Below are 15,531 nucleotides of genomic sequence, written 5' to 3'. Positions count from 1 at the left end.
GGGAAGATCCCACGTGCCATGGAGCAACTGGGCCCGTGAGCCACAACTACTGAGCCTGCGCGTCTGGAGCCTGTGCTCCGCAACAAGAGAGGCCGCGATAGTGAGAGGCCCGCGCACCGCGATGAAGAGTGGCCCCCGCTTGCCACAACTAGAGAAAGCCCTCGCACAGAAAATGAAGAACCAACACAGCCATAAATAAATAAATAAATAAATAAATAAATTTTTTTTAAAAAAAAGGAGATATGCCAATGGAAGCAGACACTGGAGTGATGCCAATGCTGTCAGGAGGTCATGAGCCAAGGAACGCAAACAGCTTCCCGAAACTGGAAGAAGTAAGGAATGGATTTTCTCCTACAGCTTCCCTGCCAACACCTTGCTTTTAGCCCTGTGAGACCCATTTCCAGACCTCTGACCTAATAAATGTATTGTTTTAAGCCACTCAGTTTGTAGGAATTTGTTTACAGCAGCAACAGGAAACTCATATAGCCTAGAAACACAATGTCATAAAAATGCTGAAATCCCTTTATGCAACTAGTTTTGACTCTGCTTATACCTGCATTAAGGAAGCCACCAGCAAACTGAGAGCCAGGGAACCACAGAAAGGTCTCACAATTGATTCCAATATGCAACTTGGCACCCAGTAGAGAAAGACAGCATACTCCCACCTGCCCTGCCCCTCCCTGCTTCACAGAGCTAACATCGTGCCATCGACGATATTCCACTACTGATGGGACCTGGCAGCCTCGGGGCCACACAAAGAAACCCTGAAAAGAAATAAAATTAGTCACTGTCTCAACTTACCTGTTCCACTGATGGATAAGAACCTGCAAAAGGCAGAATCGGTTTACGTGGCATTTTGCAAAAGAAAAAAAAAAAGAGCCATAAAGGGACCTCAGATTGTGAGAATAGCTTTTAATTTTAAAACAATTGAAGCAATAAATCATCCATCTCTCTTTCCATCACAGGCAAATAGTCTCCCAAAACATTTGAGATATTTTAAACTACAACTGTGATTAGTGCAAAATAAACACAAACTCTTTCAGGCGCCAACATCAAAACCTGCCAAGCAGACAGGCGCGGGCCACAGGATCAGCCTCAGCTGAGGCCAGGAGGAGTGGCCAGATTTGCACGGTATTTCAACACACCCAGCTCTGAACAGACAAAACAATACCGGGGGAGGGGAAACCACAAGAGAATGTTGCCCAAAGTGAAACAAATCTGCCCAACACCCTCATGGGGCTAACATCCTTGGCACCTGGAAGATGCTTGAAAAATAAATGCAGAGTTGGCAGCTTCTAGACAAAGCTGAAGGAACAGGGTTTGGGCTCGTTTGCTTTTGGTTTTTAATTGGGGTCTTAGATATACTGGTTCTTATGCAGAAAAATCTGCTTTCTGGAAGGCATTCTGTGCCTCACATTGCTCCCGACTCCAAAAAAAATGTTTGTGCCGCTTCTGTCCGTCTGGATGCTTCGCAGAACCCCCTTCCATACCTACGGCACCTCGCTGCCTCCTCACATCACCTGGTCTGGAGAGCACTGTCCAACAGAAGTACAACTCGTGTCTAATTTCAATTTGTTTGGTAGCCACATTAAAAAAGGATTAAAAGGAATAAGTGAAACTTTAATATCTTACTTGATGTATCTGAAATATGGTCATTTTAGCATATAATCAATATAAAATATTGATGCAATATTTTACATTCCCTTTTATTGGTACCAAGCCTTCCAAATCTGGCGTGCATTTCCTGTGTACAGCACAACCTCAGTGTGCACAAGCCACATTTCCGGAGGTCATTAGCCACATGTGGCCATGGACAACTGTACTGAACAGCACAGATCTAGAGAATTATAACACAAACTCTCTCAGGATGATTTACTGAGTAGGGAATCTCCATGGCATTGTGTGGGCGATCTTATACATCAACTTAAGGGTACAGAATCTTGTTCTGTAACCTAGGATTTTTGACCTTAGGTGAAGGATAGAACCACATTTTATCTAATCCTATCCCCCTATCCTGCTCCCAACACTGGCCATCTCCCCATTGATGGCCCACACGGATGATGTCATTTAGCAACCGTGATGCCTTCCAGATGAAAAGACATCCTTTCTGTGGTAGAAAAACTTATTTGAGGATCATAGCTATAACTCAGTTAGAGTAAGATAATACTCCAGAACGGTTACAGAGTTAGCGGAAGGTAGTTCTGAGGCTTGTCAGGGCAGGAGGTGTTTTAAATAGATTTTTCATTTTTGAGGAAGATGGTAACAAAGTACCTTACCGACTGGGAAGTGGAGAGTTTCAGGAGTGGGAGAAAAAAATGGGATAATCACCAAAGAAAGTAATTACCCAAGAAATTGGGACTAGAAGTTGGGGTGGCAAACGCTAAAAACGAGGCAGGTTCTAAAGTGGGCTGCGAGAGCTGCAACAAACCAGAACCATAACATCTAACCTCTATGTGATCCCTCGCGTCTCACATGTCTGACCAAGGTAGTAACTGCAGGAAAATGAAAACAGAATCCAAAGTTAGGGCAGAAAGGGACTTCTGAGCTTATCTGGTCTAACCCACTCATTTTAAGGAAAAAGGCCTAGAGAGGTAAAGTGACTCGGCCCCATCACACTTAGAAGTGGAGTCGGGCTACAAACGCAGGTGCTCTCACTATGAATTGCAGGTAAGGCTCCATCCAATTCAGGTCAAGGGAAAAAACAATGTCGGGAGTAGCAGGCTCAAGCTACGCCCTACAGCCCACGGTGAACACGGGGGAATGGCAAGCACATTCTCTTGTAGGTGGGAGAAAACAGCAAGTCAGTTCAGAACATTAAAGCAATGTTGACATAAAATGGCATTAAAATATGACTCTTCTTTAATAGTCCTTCCTCCATACTTTTTCTCCCCTTGAAAAAAAAAATCCCAATCTGAACCAAACTGGATTTCTGATTTGTTATGTGGGCATTTAGATCAATTGACAAAACAAAAACTTTGATACGCTCTATTTTCCAAAGACACATTCATCAGGATTTTGCACAAATGGATATCAAAAGATATTTACAGGAAGAAAGTGCTCTCTTTCACACATACACCCACGCAGTGAGAATTTTCACAATTACACCACCACACCTCACACAGAAGACTCCTAACAGGCTGATGATCAGTTGACAAAATACACATTATTCCAGTTTTCAGTCATAAATAATCTCATCTACATACATGTGTAAAATTAAGCAGTATATTCCACACTTTGATTCCAGGGAAGCCTGCCTTGAATATATTAAGATATACATACACATACATTTATAAGCATGAAAGAAAACCAATATTTGCTCCAGTTTTCCCAACTCTCAATCTGAAATAAAGAATAGCACATATACAAAACTTTGCCTTGTAGAAATAGCCCTTTGTCTTGTGAGGCGGAAAAAAAGGCAGCCATATTCCACCTTCTTACGATAGGTTTTGGTATCAAAAGGGCTAAATTTCTTTTTCTGCTTAATGAATTAAGTAACGTGTAGCTTGTAATCTTATATACTGACTTTACACCGTTCACTTTGCAAAATTTTATTATAAAATTTTTTAATTTGCTCAAAATACACATGCCATCTTTGTCCACATTTCAATCCAAAGCCCCAATCCCCCTCCCACCCCCAGAAAAGGCCTTCACTTTGTAATAGCGGTGAAAAGAAGTCACTTTTGATGTGTGTTTGGAGTCACTATTCTATGGTACTCAGCCCTAAGGAAACGGGACTCCGTAAGGCTGCTTAGCATGGGGGTTTCTGCAGGAATCAGGGACTCGTGTCACCGAGCGGGGCTGCTTTGGGGTGTCCAAGACAATGTGAAAAGGTGACACCAGTGGGCAGAGTTTAGTAGAGAGTTACTGCCCCATGAGCTCCCTCCTTCTGCCAATCTCATTTGTTCCCGAACTGAAGAAAACGTGAGAGAAGAGAAGAGAGGAAGCACGCTCTACTAGGGCCCACCCACTGGGCACACCACCCGCTGCTCTTCAAAGGGTCAGCGCATCAGATCTCACCAGATCCTCAAAGCACAGCTGGAAAGAGAGGGCAGGGGTCATCACACCACTGTGCACCTAAGGAAAGATGAGGGACTTGCCCAGCTACAGGCTGCACCCAGGTCCCTGGGCCACAGGCCTCGGGCTCTGCATCCCTTGCTCACGTCTCCTGTGAGAAGGGCCCCAATCATAACCAGAACCCTGATTGTTCATAACTCACATGTCATAATCCAACTTCTGGACTTCACACAATTGTGGAATTCTGTGCTGTATTTCACCCAGTTGGTTCTACTTTATTTTCCTACGGTCTCCAGGAAGATCCTTTCTACCAATCAAATGCGTATTAAGCAGACAGCAATAAGTCCTTTTTTATTTAACTGAATAATGTGAAATAGAAATTCCAGAGACCCTAGCATTTGGTACAGGGCAGTAGGAAAATTACAGAGCACTATCGTTCCACTTTTTCATCACATCTGAAACTCTGATCTAATCCCAGGTTGCAACTAAAATGCTGAAACACTGCAACGGAAACGATGGTCTTTCATAGTGTCATATAAAGTTTCTTTGCATCTGAAACCCTTAAACTGCTGAAGATCACACTGTTGGTCACAGCAGATAAGCAGTGAAGGCAAGTCAGGAGGTGATTAGCCAACAAAGGGCAGAGGTGAGACTCTGGCCCCAGAACACATAGAAATGAAGGCAAGCAAAGAGCTGGGGGATGAGAAAATTACAGACAAATTTGGGGCACTTAACATGATTTCAGGGAGTTGTCATGTGTCATGGTAAGAAGAGACCAGCTATTTTAATTAACAGTACACACGACTATGCCTTGGGGAAAGGGTTGCTGAGAAACAGAATTCACCTACCTTTGGCAAAGAACAACACTGTGCTGCTGGGGGCATCTGCATTCATACGACCAGATATCACAAACCCAACTGAATTCTGGACAGCACTGAAAGGGACAACAGCCCTTTTTACGCCTGAAAATCTAAGCGGGGAACTAATTTTTTAAACTGTTCCTGAGTTAGAGTTTCTTTAAAATATTGACTTGCTTTTTCCAGCTATGCTTACTACCAACTATTTTAACCTTTAAAAACCAACCCATCACAGATTTTCTAGTTGACTATAAAGGTCTCACACTCTCAGTCGCATTCTCACACACATTCACACACTCGTATTATGAATTTTGATATGATTAAATTAAAAATATCTTTCATTGTAGATGTTCTAATCTACTCTACATGGAGAGGTCAGAAATCATTGTGTGTCATGAAAAAACTTATGTCACAAATAAATCCCAGCCCAGTTACTGATTTTCGATATGAAACGAAAGCGGGCTTTTTGTTTATGGTGGGTAGGCGACACAACTGGCCCCATTACTTGGTTCCTCTGGAGGCCACTATCACTGACCCCCAAAGCAAAATAGAGGGCTGGCGGCACTTCCTGCTTTTGATGTGCCAGTGGCAGATCCCCCACCAGCAACAGGAATACTTTTTTTTTAACCATCCTCTTCTTAAACATTTATAAAAAGAAAAACTATCTACAGTAGTGTATCATCACTAATAGAAATTTCCTCCCAGTTCTACTTCAGAAGGCATCAAATGATGTTCTTTAAATAAACTATAAATACCCCATGTATTCCCTCATGTCTGGCTGTCCCAACTTCTTACGTTTGTTTTTTTTTGTTTTTTTCTGGCAAATTAAAAAGGTGTATGGCTTCTTCTTGCCAATTTGTACGTCTGAGGTTTAGCTTGGTATCCTGCGGTAAAAGTACATGTAGCCCAGGTCTTTAGGGGGCCTTTCTGAGGCACAAACTTTGTGGTCATTGTAGATCACCCATCTGAAAACAAAACACAGAAGGATTTGATGGATTTAAGTCAGTTCCAGGAAACTTTGCAGGAGAAAGTTATTGCACCATACTTAAAAAAATCAAGATGGTTTAAGATAAACCAAACTCAAGTCTGTTGTATAAAAAGAAACAGAATGCTGGTGGAAAATTACAACTGCTTTTTTATTCTCAAGTTCAATCAAAAAGTAGTTCCTAAGGAGCCTCCAAACATTTCCACTTGTAGAAATCCATAGATGGTCTCAGAACTTGAGTCAAAGAAGTATGTGTTTTTTTCAGCCTTAGGTATAAAACTGGCTAAAAATCAGAAGTAAACAGACATGCAGTGAACTATTATACAACTATTAAAATGTCTTTGAAGAATATCTGGTAAAGTAAGAAAATAATCACAATATAATATGAAGTGGGAAAAAGCAGGTTACAAAATTATACGTACTGTGTACAAACTTTAAGCTTTTAGAAAAGTTGTAAATACAGACATACCCATACCCTCTCCCAGTGAAAACAATGAAACAAAGAGAAATGTATCAAAATACAGACAATGGTTCTCTCTAGGCTTCCAAACAACACATTCTCTGTATGTTTTTATATTTTACAAATTCTTTATAATGAATTTCATGGCTTTTTAAATTATAATTAAGCTATTTTTCTTAAGAAAAGTATTTTTAAAAGAGCTATCATGCTTGGTAATAAAAAGGATTCACTATAAATCAAGTTCCTGTGCTTGACTATTTTATTAATCAAGTTGAGAAGACAATACTAAAAGACACACCAAAAAGGAACACAGTGGATTCCTGACTGGGGACCGGTCACTCCTGCAGTACGAGGTCAACGTACTACCAGGAGAGGGTAAGGTTACGTGCTTCTCCAGTGTCCATGCGGCCCAAGCACCGCCTCAAGCAGGGGTGCTGACCCACAGGCCAGGCCACTCAGTGGGAACTCAAGGAAGGGAAACCAGTGGGGCCCGTGGGGATCCAGCCCCGGAAGAAGGTTCTGAAGAGAGCAGCGGCCTTACACCCCACAACTGTCTCATTCCTAGCTCACCACACACCTAACAATTCTTAAGAAGCCAAGGCTACAATGGGGCAAACACTGGGTGTTGGAGTTTCCAGATAAAACACAGGACACCCAGTCAAGTTTGAATATCACATAAGCAACAAATACTTTTTTAATGCAAGTATGTCCCATGCAACAGTTGAGACATATTTATACTAAAAAGTTATTCATTATCTGAAATTCAAACATAATAGGGCATCCTGGTTTTCTTGTTTTGTTTCGTTTTGTTGGCTAAACCTGGCAACCCTGGGGAGGTTCCAAATATGGACACACATTCTGCTGCGGGATGCGTCTTTACTTTGGGAGGTCCACTTGCTATGACAGTGAAGAGTGACTCTGAATACCAACTCTGACACAGCTGCAAAGGTCAAGTTATTTAGCCTGCCTGAGCCTTAGTGCCCTGATGTGTAAAATGGCTTTAAGAGTCTATCCCTACAAGACGATTATGAGAACCAAATGAGATAACGTATGAAACACCTAGTGGAGTGCCTGGCACATAGTAGATCCTCAATAAAACGTAGATATTATTTTACCTTCTCAAAAAGACTCACCTTCCTTCCTTTTTGATGTGACAAACATAATGTCCACTCATTGTAGATGTTCCCATGTGACTGATGAACGCAAATAATTCATACACTATGAAAGAGGAAACAACTCAGTTACAAGGCAGCATTTCTAGAAATCAATAGCACTTCTGACCAGAATTTAAAGCCAACAAGAGTGTAATCCAGCAACTGTTTAGAATGAAAGACAGTCTATTCACTTACTACGTTGAGAACACACCCACCTACCCAAAGTGACAGCAACTTCAACCTGCAAATTCATTACAAAGCAGGACATGAACTTTACAGCTGACCTTAAGTTCCTATCTGAAAGGGGATTAAAAGTCCCACAGCCCACTCTGGTGGCAAGCTCATGGGTCTAAAAGGGTAGTCCCGGCTCCATCACTTCCAAGCGGCATGAGGGTGGAGAAGTTGTTTCATCTCTCGGAGCCCATTTCTTCACAGAAATGAAAAATCCACCCACTTCACAAGGTTGTATGAGGCTTAAATGAGCAATTCAGACTAAAATACCACACAAATGTCAGGATTAGGAGGAAGACAGCAGATAGGTGTTATCATTTATAGAAAGGGATAATGCTCAGAATATGCATCTTGTGATTTCTGACTGGCTCATGATTATAACCTCTATGGGACCAAAATTCAGGCTTCATGCCTTCTGAACAAGGAGATATATAGCCTCTTGGAGCTTAAGATGGATGTTTATTCTCTAACAAGTATCTCCTGTCATCTTGCACAGCATATGCTGTACCAAATCCACGGTGAATGAATTTCAGCTCATTCCCCCACCCACCCCCGCCCCCAGCCAATCCTAGGCCTGCACAACACCTGCAAAGTGGCTTCCACAGACTGGCACCAGTGCAACTCCGCAAACTGCTACAGACTACGACGAGACAGGTACAGAAACTGAGTTAGCGTTTACAGACTCCTATAATAATTTGAGAGTAATATTCTTGTCTGTTGAATCTAATTAAGGGGAAAAATGGGCTTGCAGATTCATTGTTCTTGGTACTCAAGTTTTGTTGTATTTTACAAGTGTCCTGGTTCTGGACAGACCCCTTTCCTTGCTCCTCCCTCTCTCATTCTTTCTCTCTCTTGCTGTTCACCAATGCTCATCCACATATTCAGCTGTGAATCCCCAGTCCTCATCTTAGCCTTCAGCGCATCACATACTATGGACCACCTCTCCTCCTTCCCCAAACATCTGCCCCAGGACATGACTCTCTTTTTGTTTTCCAGGTGCTTCACTGGCTTCTCCTCTTCTCCTGACTTTTAAACATTGGTGACCTGGGGCTCTGACCTCAATCAAGCCTTTCTTCCCTCTATCTTCTCTCTCTCTCTCTCTCTCTCTCTCTCTCTCTCTCTCTCTCTCACACACACACACACACACACACCCTGTACATTCTCATCCTCTCTCTCTCTGCCACCCCCCCACCCCTTCCCTCTCTGGTTGATCTCATCCAGTCTCATGGCATTAAATGGAATTATGTTCTTAATTTCATTTCCAGAATGTTCACTGCTAATGTATAGAACTACAATTGAATTTTGTATATTGGTCTTTTTTCCTGCAACCTTTCTGAACCGATTTATTAGTTCTAATAGTTTTTAAGGTAGATTCCTTACGATTTTCTGTATAAGACCATGTCATCTACAAACAGAAATAGTTTTACTTCTTCCTTGCTTATCTGGATGCCTTTTATTTCTTTTTCTTGCTTAACTGCCATGGCTAGAACCTCTTTCACAATGTTAAATGGAAGTGGCAAGAGTGGACATCCTTGTCTTGTTCCTGCTCTTAGGGGAAAAGCATTCAGTCTTCACCATGAAGCATGATGTGAGCTGTGGTTTTTTGGTAGGTACCATTTATCAGGTTGAGGAAGTTCCCTTTCATTCCTGGTTTGTTGAGCATTCTCCCCTCAGCTTTATCCGTCTCAATTCTCCCGGTAACTCAGGACAAAATCTTGACTCCTCTCTCCCACTGTTTACACACATCCAATCCATCAGCAAATCCTTCAAAAATATATCCAGCATTTCCTTCAAAATATATGCAGAATCCAACGACTTCCTACCACCTCCACTAGTAAGCCCCAATCCAAGTTACCATCATCTCTTGTCTGAATTATTACAACAGCCTCCCCTCCTAACGGGGCTCCCTGCTTCCTCCCTTACCCCTACCGACCACTCTCAGTATGGCTGCAACTCTCACTCTTACAATGACCTATGAGGTCCTCCCACCTCCTTCCACTCTCCCCCTCACTGCACTCCAGCTCCTCCGGCCTCCTGGGTTCTCCTCAAACACACCGGCTACTCGTCTCACTGACAGAGAGGGCTTCAATCCCCACACCTATGGTCCCTCTATCTGAAACTCTTCTTTCAGATGCCATATGATCCACTCCTCACTTCTTCGAGGGCTCAGATCAAATGTCATCTCAGAGAAGTGTTCCTTATAAATAGCAACTCCTCCCTCCTTACACCCCACCCTCACCCCAACCTTGTTTTACTGTTGTCCATGGAGCTCAAACTAATACCATATCACATACTTATTTGTGTATTTACTTACTGTCTATTTCCTTTTATCCCAGGCTAGAATATAGCTCCATAAGGACGAGAAGTTTGTTTGGGATTTTTTTGGTGTTCTGTATTTTTTTTTAGTTTTATAAACTCACCGAATATATATATATTTTTAATTTCATTTGTCTGTTTTGTTTACTGGAATATTCCAGACACAGAGAACAGTGCTTAGCATGAAGTAGGCATGGCTCCCTTCACCCCATGTCCTCACTTGTTCTTCTATATTTTCATATTGTATACATTTTTATAAACCCCCTACCAAAGTATAAATTGGGGTATAAATTAGTGAAATAATTATTTTAAAAAGAAATGAATCAGAGGGGATTGCCTTTCCCATCATTAACTAAGTTTTTGTCGCTAGCTATCACATCAGCTGACAACCCCCCCCACACACACACCAAAAAAAAAAAAAAAAAAAAAAAATCACAGGTTTGAAACAGAAACCAGGCAAAAACAGTTGTGAATGACAATCATTTTGCCTGGCACTTAGTGATCCAGGGACCCTACCCTCGTCGGCCCTCCCCAGTGTTCCCCATCACTAAGAACACATCCCCACCCTAGTAAACAAGAGAGAGTGTAGGCTGAGACTTTTTCATGTTCCTAGACCCTGGTTGGTTTTTAAAGCTCTTTAGGAATAATTTTATATCAAATTCCAAATCTTCAATTTGAGAGATACGGGGCTGGTCTCCCACAAGGTGGATGCCCTCTTAGAATTTTCATGGAATGAAGAGAGTATGTGATTCTCCAACCAAGGCTTTTCCCTCACGAGAAACTGTCCCCCAAAACAATGCCTTAAATAACTGAACAGAGTATTTAATGAGCACTTCTCACCATAAGCCAGGGTCATTTCAGTGAAACATTGCTCAGATACCAACAAGCCAACATTTAACAAAATAGACAGACATAGAGAAAAGAACAAATCCATACACTCCAACACACCCAAACGTGTCATTAAGCCCCCAAAGGCATTTTCCCCTCTTTAGTTAAAAGCAATTAATTCACGTGTATACTCAAAATCATAAAAATAAAGAAAAAAGATTAGCATAAATCTTAGTCCTATAATTAAAATTAACTGTGTTTATCAATAGAAGCGACCGCTCCATGCATTATTCAAGGCCTCCTGCTAGGAACCAACAGCAAAAGAGAATCTCAATAAGTCTGCAAAAGTTCAACAGGTAAGAAATCTCAATTTATCTTTGTTTCCAAAGAGAAAGTCAAGGTGAATAAACCAGACAGGGAAGCCACTGCTGATTCTTCTCCTAGTTCCCAGAGGTCTCCCCCCAAAAATAGCATCACCACACTCTCAGAAAGTACAGAGACCCCTTTTTATTTAGATAGAAAAGGCATTTTTAAGCAAGGTAAATCAGTTCAAAAGTGTTGACTTGTAACCGAGCAGGACCCTATGGGGCCTTCCCGGGACAGACCCCTCCCCATATCCTCAGCTTCAGCTCCTCTCTGTACCTAGACAACAGTATTTGATGCACATTTCCCGAGTTATTTTACAGATGTGAAAGTCCCCACCAAATGGAAGATGTTCACTACTTGATGATCACGAGCACATGGTCCCCAGGCCTCCTGGAGCCCGAGGACTGATAATGTTAACCCCTGTGACATCACCCTGTTGCCTCACCGTCAGCCAGTCAGAGAACTGTGCACGGGCTGATCCCATAACCTGCGACACACCTCCCTCACCTGGCTTTTAAAAATGCTTTGCCGAAACCTGTGGGGGGAGCTCGGGGTTTTTTTTTGAGTGTGAGCCACCCGTTCCCTTGCATGGCCCTGCGATAAACCTTCCTCTGCTCCAAACTCCGATGTTTTGGTTTGTGTGGTCTCACTGTGCGTCGGGCAAAAGAACTTGCGCTAACAGACTTTCAACAGGGAAGCTTTCAAAGTACCCGGAGAAACTGGACAAAACTGCCTAAACCACTTTGGCCAACAGAGTCCCTCTAACAAGCCAGAATTAAAACGTCTGAAACTCGCATCCCCACTTCCCTCTCCCAACAAAACCCGTCCTTTTCTGAACTTAGGAACACGTTCACAACCTTTCTAATACGAAGAATTTTTTAACATCAAAATTTTACCACCTCCACCCAACATAATAAGGGATTGAACTTGATTTTATTCTTTGAGAAAGCACTGTCAGAAAAATTATATGCAAACTAGGAAAGTAGAACGGGTAGGCAGAATGCCCTTTTGTATCATGTGTATCATGTGGAGGAAAGGCCACCCAAGGATGGTCTAGGGTAGGGACTGCCATACGATGCCCCATAGGCCAAATCCAGCTCACAGCCTGTTTTTGTGCTGCCAAGAAGAAAGGGGGAAAGAAGGGGAACAAAAATATGAGATGACAAGTGTATGGCCCATGAAGCCTGAAACATTTACTATCTGGACCTTCAGAAAAAAAATGTGCTGGTCCCTGGTGTAGGGGAATGAACTTAGTTCATCTCACTACTTACTACTGATTAAAGAAAGCTTCCAAACGTAGTGAAGTTATTTGTTAAGCTGTAGATTTTTGTCTGGGAAAGATATCGAAAAATTCTCTCCAGTGGAATATATATAGACATACCTCAGAGAGATTGTGAGTTCGGTTCCAGACCCCCACAATGAAGCAAATATCGAAATAAAGCAAGTCCCATGAATTTTTTTGGTTTCCCAGTGCATATAAATAAAAGCTATGTTTACACTATACTGTAGCCTATTAGGTATGCAATAGCATTATGTCTAAAAAAGTAATGTACATATCTTAATTTAAAAACATTTTAAGGCTAAAAAATGCTAACCGTCATCTGAGCCTTCAGCAAGTTGTAATCTTTTTGCTGGTGGAGGGTCTGAAATATTGCGAGAATTACCAAAATGTGACACAGAGATACTAAGTGAGCAAATGCTGCTGGAAACATGGCCCCAACAGTCTTGCTTGATACATCATTGCCATAAGCCTTCACTTTGTAAAAAACACGTCTCTGAAGCACAACAAAGCGAAGCACAATAAAACGAGGTCCACCTGTGTGGATGTTGCCTCCCATTTCAGTTCTACAAGGATCAAGCCAACAGCCACTGCAGATGCCCCCTCCAAAGTCTTCTTGGGACACTGATCTGCTTTTGGTAACAGATTGTAAAGTTTCTTTATCTATTAAGTAATCTGTTGTAACTTTCTGTATTTGCCTTTAAAATCTTTTATTGTCACTTTGATTCAATGAATAGATATTGTTTCACAGTGACCTATGATCCTATTTGACCAAGTGTTTTAAAACCATTTGCTATCTTTGACTAAATTTCCCAAGTCAAATTCTAAATGAAATCCTTTTGACCTCTAGCTAACTTTGGGATGCTTCCAAGGGCCCTTGAAACAACCCAAAGAGAGGTATTAAACTTACTAGACTTATTTGGTATGTTAAATTACATGGGAAACATTGTCAAATAAGTGGTGATAAACCTTCTTAGGTTATATTATATGGGTAAATGTCATTAATATAGATATTCCAAAAATTATATGGAATTCCTAAAAATCTGGTATATCCTGGTATAATGTTACCAGTCATAATTCTGGTTATTATCTTAAAATGTTGTATGTCCTAGAAATAACCAAGGTTCTTATCAACTGCATTATAATATGCTTAACCATGCCATTTTAAGTCTTTTGTCGTTGTGTCACTGAGTCCAAGCTCGCTCTGCTCACTGCACGACAGGCCAGTAAGTCCGAGACACGATGCTGAGGCAAGGAATACGACTTTATTCAGAAAGCCGGCAGACAGAGATGATGGCAGACTAAAGTCTCAAAATAACCATCTTATCAGGGTTTGGATGCCAGTTTCTTTTATAGCACAGAGAGGGAGAGGAGATGAGGAAGAAAAGCAAAAAGGCCATAAGTTTTGCAAATATCACCTGGAATGGCCAGCCTCGGGGAGGGGATGTGTTCATTTCTTCTTTCTTGTAGCCATCCACAGATGGACAGGGTCAGGATGTTTGCCTAACAAAGGCACTTTGGTTTAACATTCAGCCAGAGGGGCAGGGTTCCCCGAGGCAGGCCATTATGTATATAGACAGTATCCTTTTAGTGAATAAAAGCAGCGGAAAGCAAAGGTTAAGGTAAAAGAAACAGATCCAACATGTAGTCAGATTTGGCTCTTCCCTGTTACAATTCCCCAACGTCAATGTCCATTCCACAATCTTGTGGAAAAACGGGTGACGAAGTCAGATGGATCTTCCTGGGAGTGTTCGCCATCAGTGCCAGTGTTCCAAACGTTGTTTCTTTTGTTCCTCTCTGGAAAGTGTCTCCTTTACTCCTGTAGTCTTAAAAAAATATTCACAACCTAAAAGTTGAGAGTTATGATCTATTCAGCGGGAATTTTGAGGGCTTCAATCCCAGGAGGCAGCATCTCAAGTTAAGGAATTCCACGCTTTTCTATGTATGGGAAAATGCAAGAGTCTGAGCTCACTGAAATCACTCCCTTGATATGCACCTCGGCTATCTGGGGCCTGTATCCTGTATTTTCATACCCTGAGTTTCCTCAGGGCTCACAGCTCACACTGGAGGGCTGCAATCACTAATGACTGATGTGGCAGGAAATATTCCATTTCTCAGATCCTCTCCTCTTGGTCAGGATTTTTACCAATACTGGGAGACATTTCATGATCAAATTTGTCCCACGGCACTGGGAGGTTCATCCCAGATCAGGCGAAAATTCTTGATATGACACTCCAGGTGCTAGTTTTCAGATTAGGCCCTACTGATAATTAAAGATTCTCTGGATCCTCTATCTAATTATGATCCAGGAGACATTTTCCCTTGTTGCTTCTTCCCATACCTAGAATCACACTATTACAATTATTTTATGTTCTAAATGTGATCTATTTCCTCAAGACGTTTAGCCATAGAAGTTTTGTTGGAGGCCTGGTTATGCACTGGGTACTTTAAGAGACAACAATCTTATAAAACAGACAGGATATAAGTAATGCAGCTAGTAACATTGACAAAGACAGAGTGTAGCAGGGCGACACAAAGCACACACAGTTGGCTTACAAAGGTATAATTTACCAAAGTACTGTAAGTCATAATTAGTTTAAGGGGAAGGTTTTCCTTATACCTGGAAAACACAGATTTAAACCATTTTTCAGATAGAAACCATAAAAATTATAACCATATTCACCAGTTTACTCAGTCTTATGTAACTAAATCCTTCTTGTTAACAGCTTTATGAAGCCATCAGGTTTCCCATTAGAATTCTTCAATTTCTTACCCAGTTCACCACTATGGTCTGAAAGTCAGAAACTTGTATTTATCCAAAGCTCCTTTCTATAAATCTTCTTGAAGAGGAAGCATTTTTGCAAAGGCATCAGAGTGAAACCATAATTGTCTATAATGACCAAAGACTTAAGGAGGCACGTTTAAATCTGATTACAATGCAATTGACAAAGTAACTTGGTTACTGCTGTGACATGGAACACTTTCAGATAATAACTAGAATTATGACTGATAACATTTTACCAGGACATACCAAATTTTAG

General features: G+C 41.5%; 1 protein-coding gene across 1 annotated transcript in view; it reads right to left on the bottom strand.

The window, feature by feature from the left end:
* Positions 1-897: 897 nt before the first annotated feature.
* USP13 (ubiquitin specific peptidase 13) overlaps positions 898-15,531 on the bottom strand; it is a 120,582-nt gene continuing 105,948 nt past the window's right edge. The window contains exons 20-21 of the mRNA XM_059920574.1: positions 7,450-7,534; positions 898-5,836 (exon numbers count right to left, since the gene is read on the bottom strand). Of these exons, the coding sequence (XP_059776557.1) occupies positions 5,743-5,836; positions 7,450-7,534 (179 nt within the window). The 3' untranslated portion in view covers positions 898-5,742. The remainder of the gene's footprint in view (positions 5,837-7,449; positions 7,535-15,531) is intronic.

This window comes from Balaenoptera ricei, chromosome 4 (genome assembly GCF_028023285.1).
Source record: "Balaenoptera ricei isolate mBalRic1 chromosome 4, mBalRic1.hap2, whole genome shotgun sequence".
In the NCBI taxonomy this organism is placed as follows: Eukaryota; Metazoa; Chordata; class Mammalia; order Artiodactyla; family Balaenopteridae; genus Balaenoptera; species Balaenoptera ricei.
The sequence above is the reverse complement of the archived record's forward strand: the minus strand, read 5'-3'. Positions and strand labels throughout refer to the sequence as shown.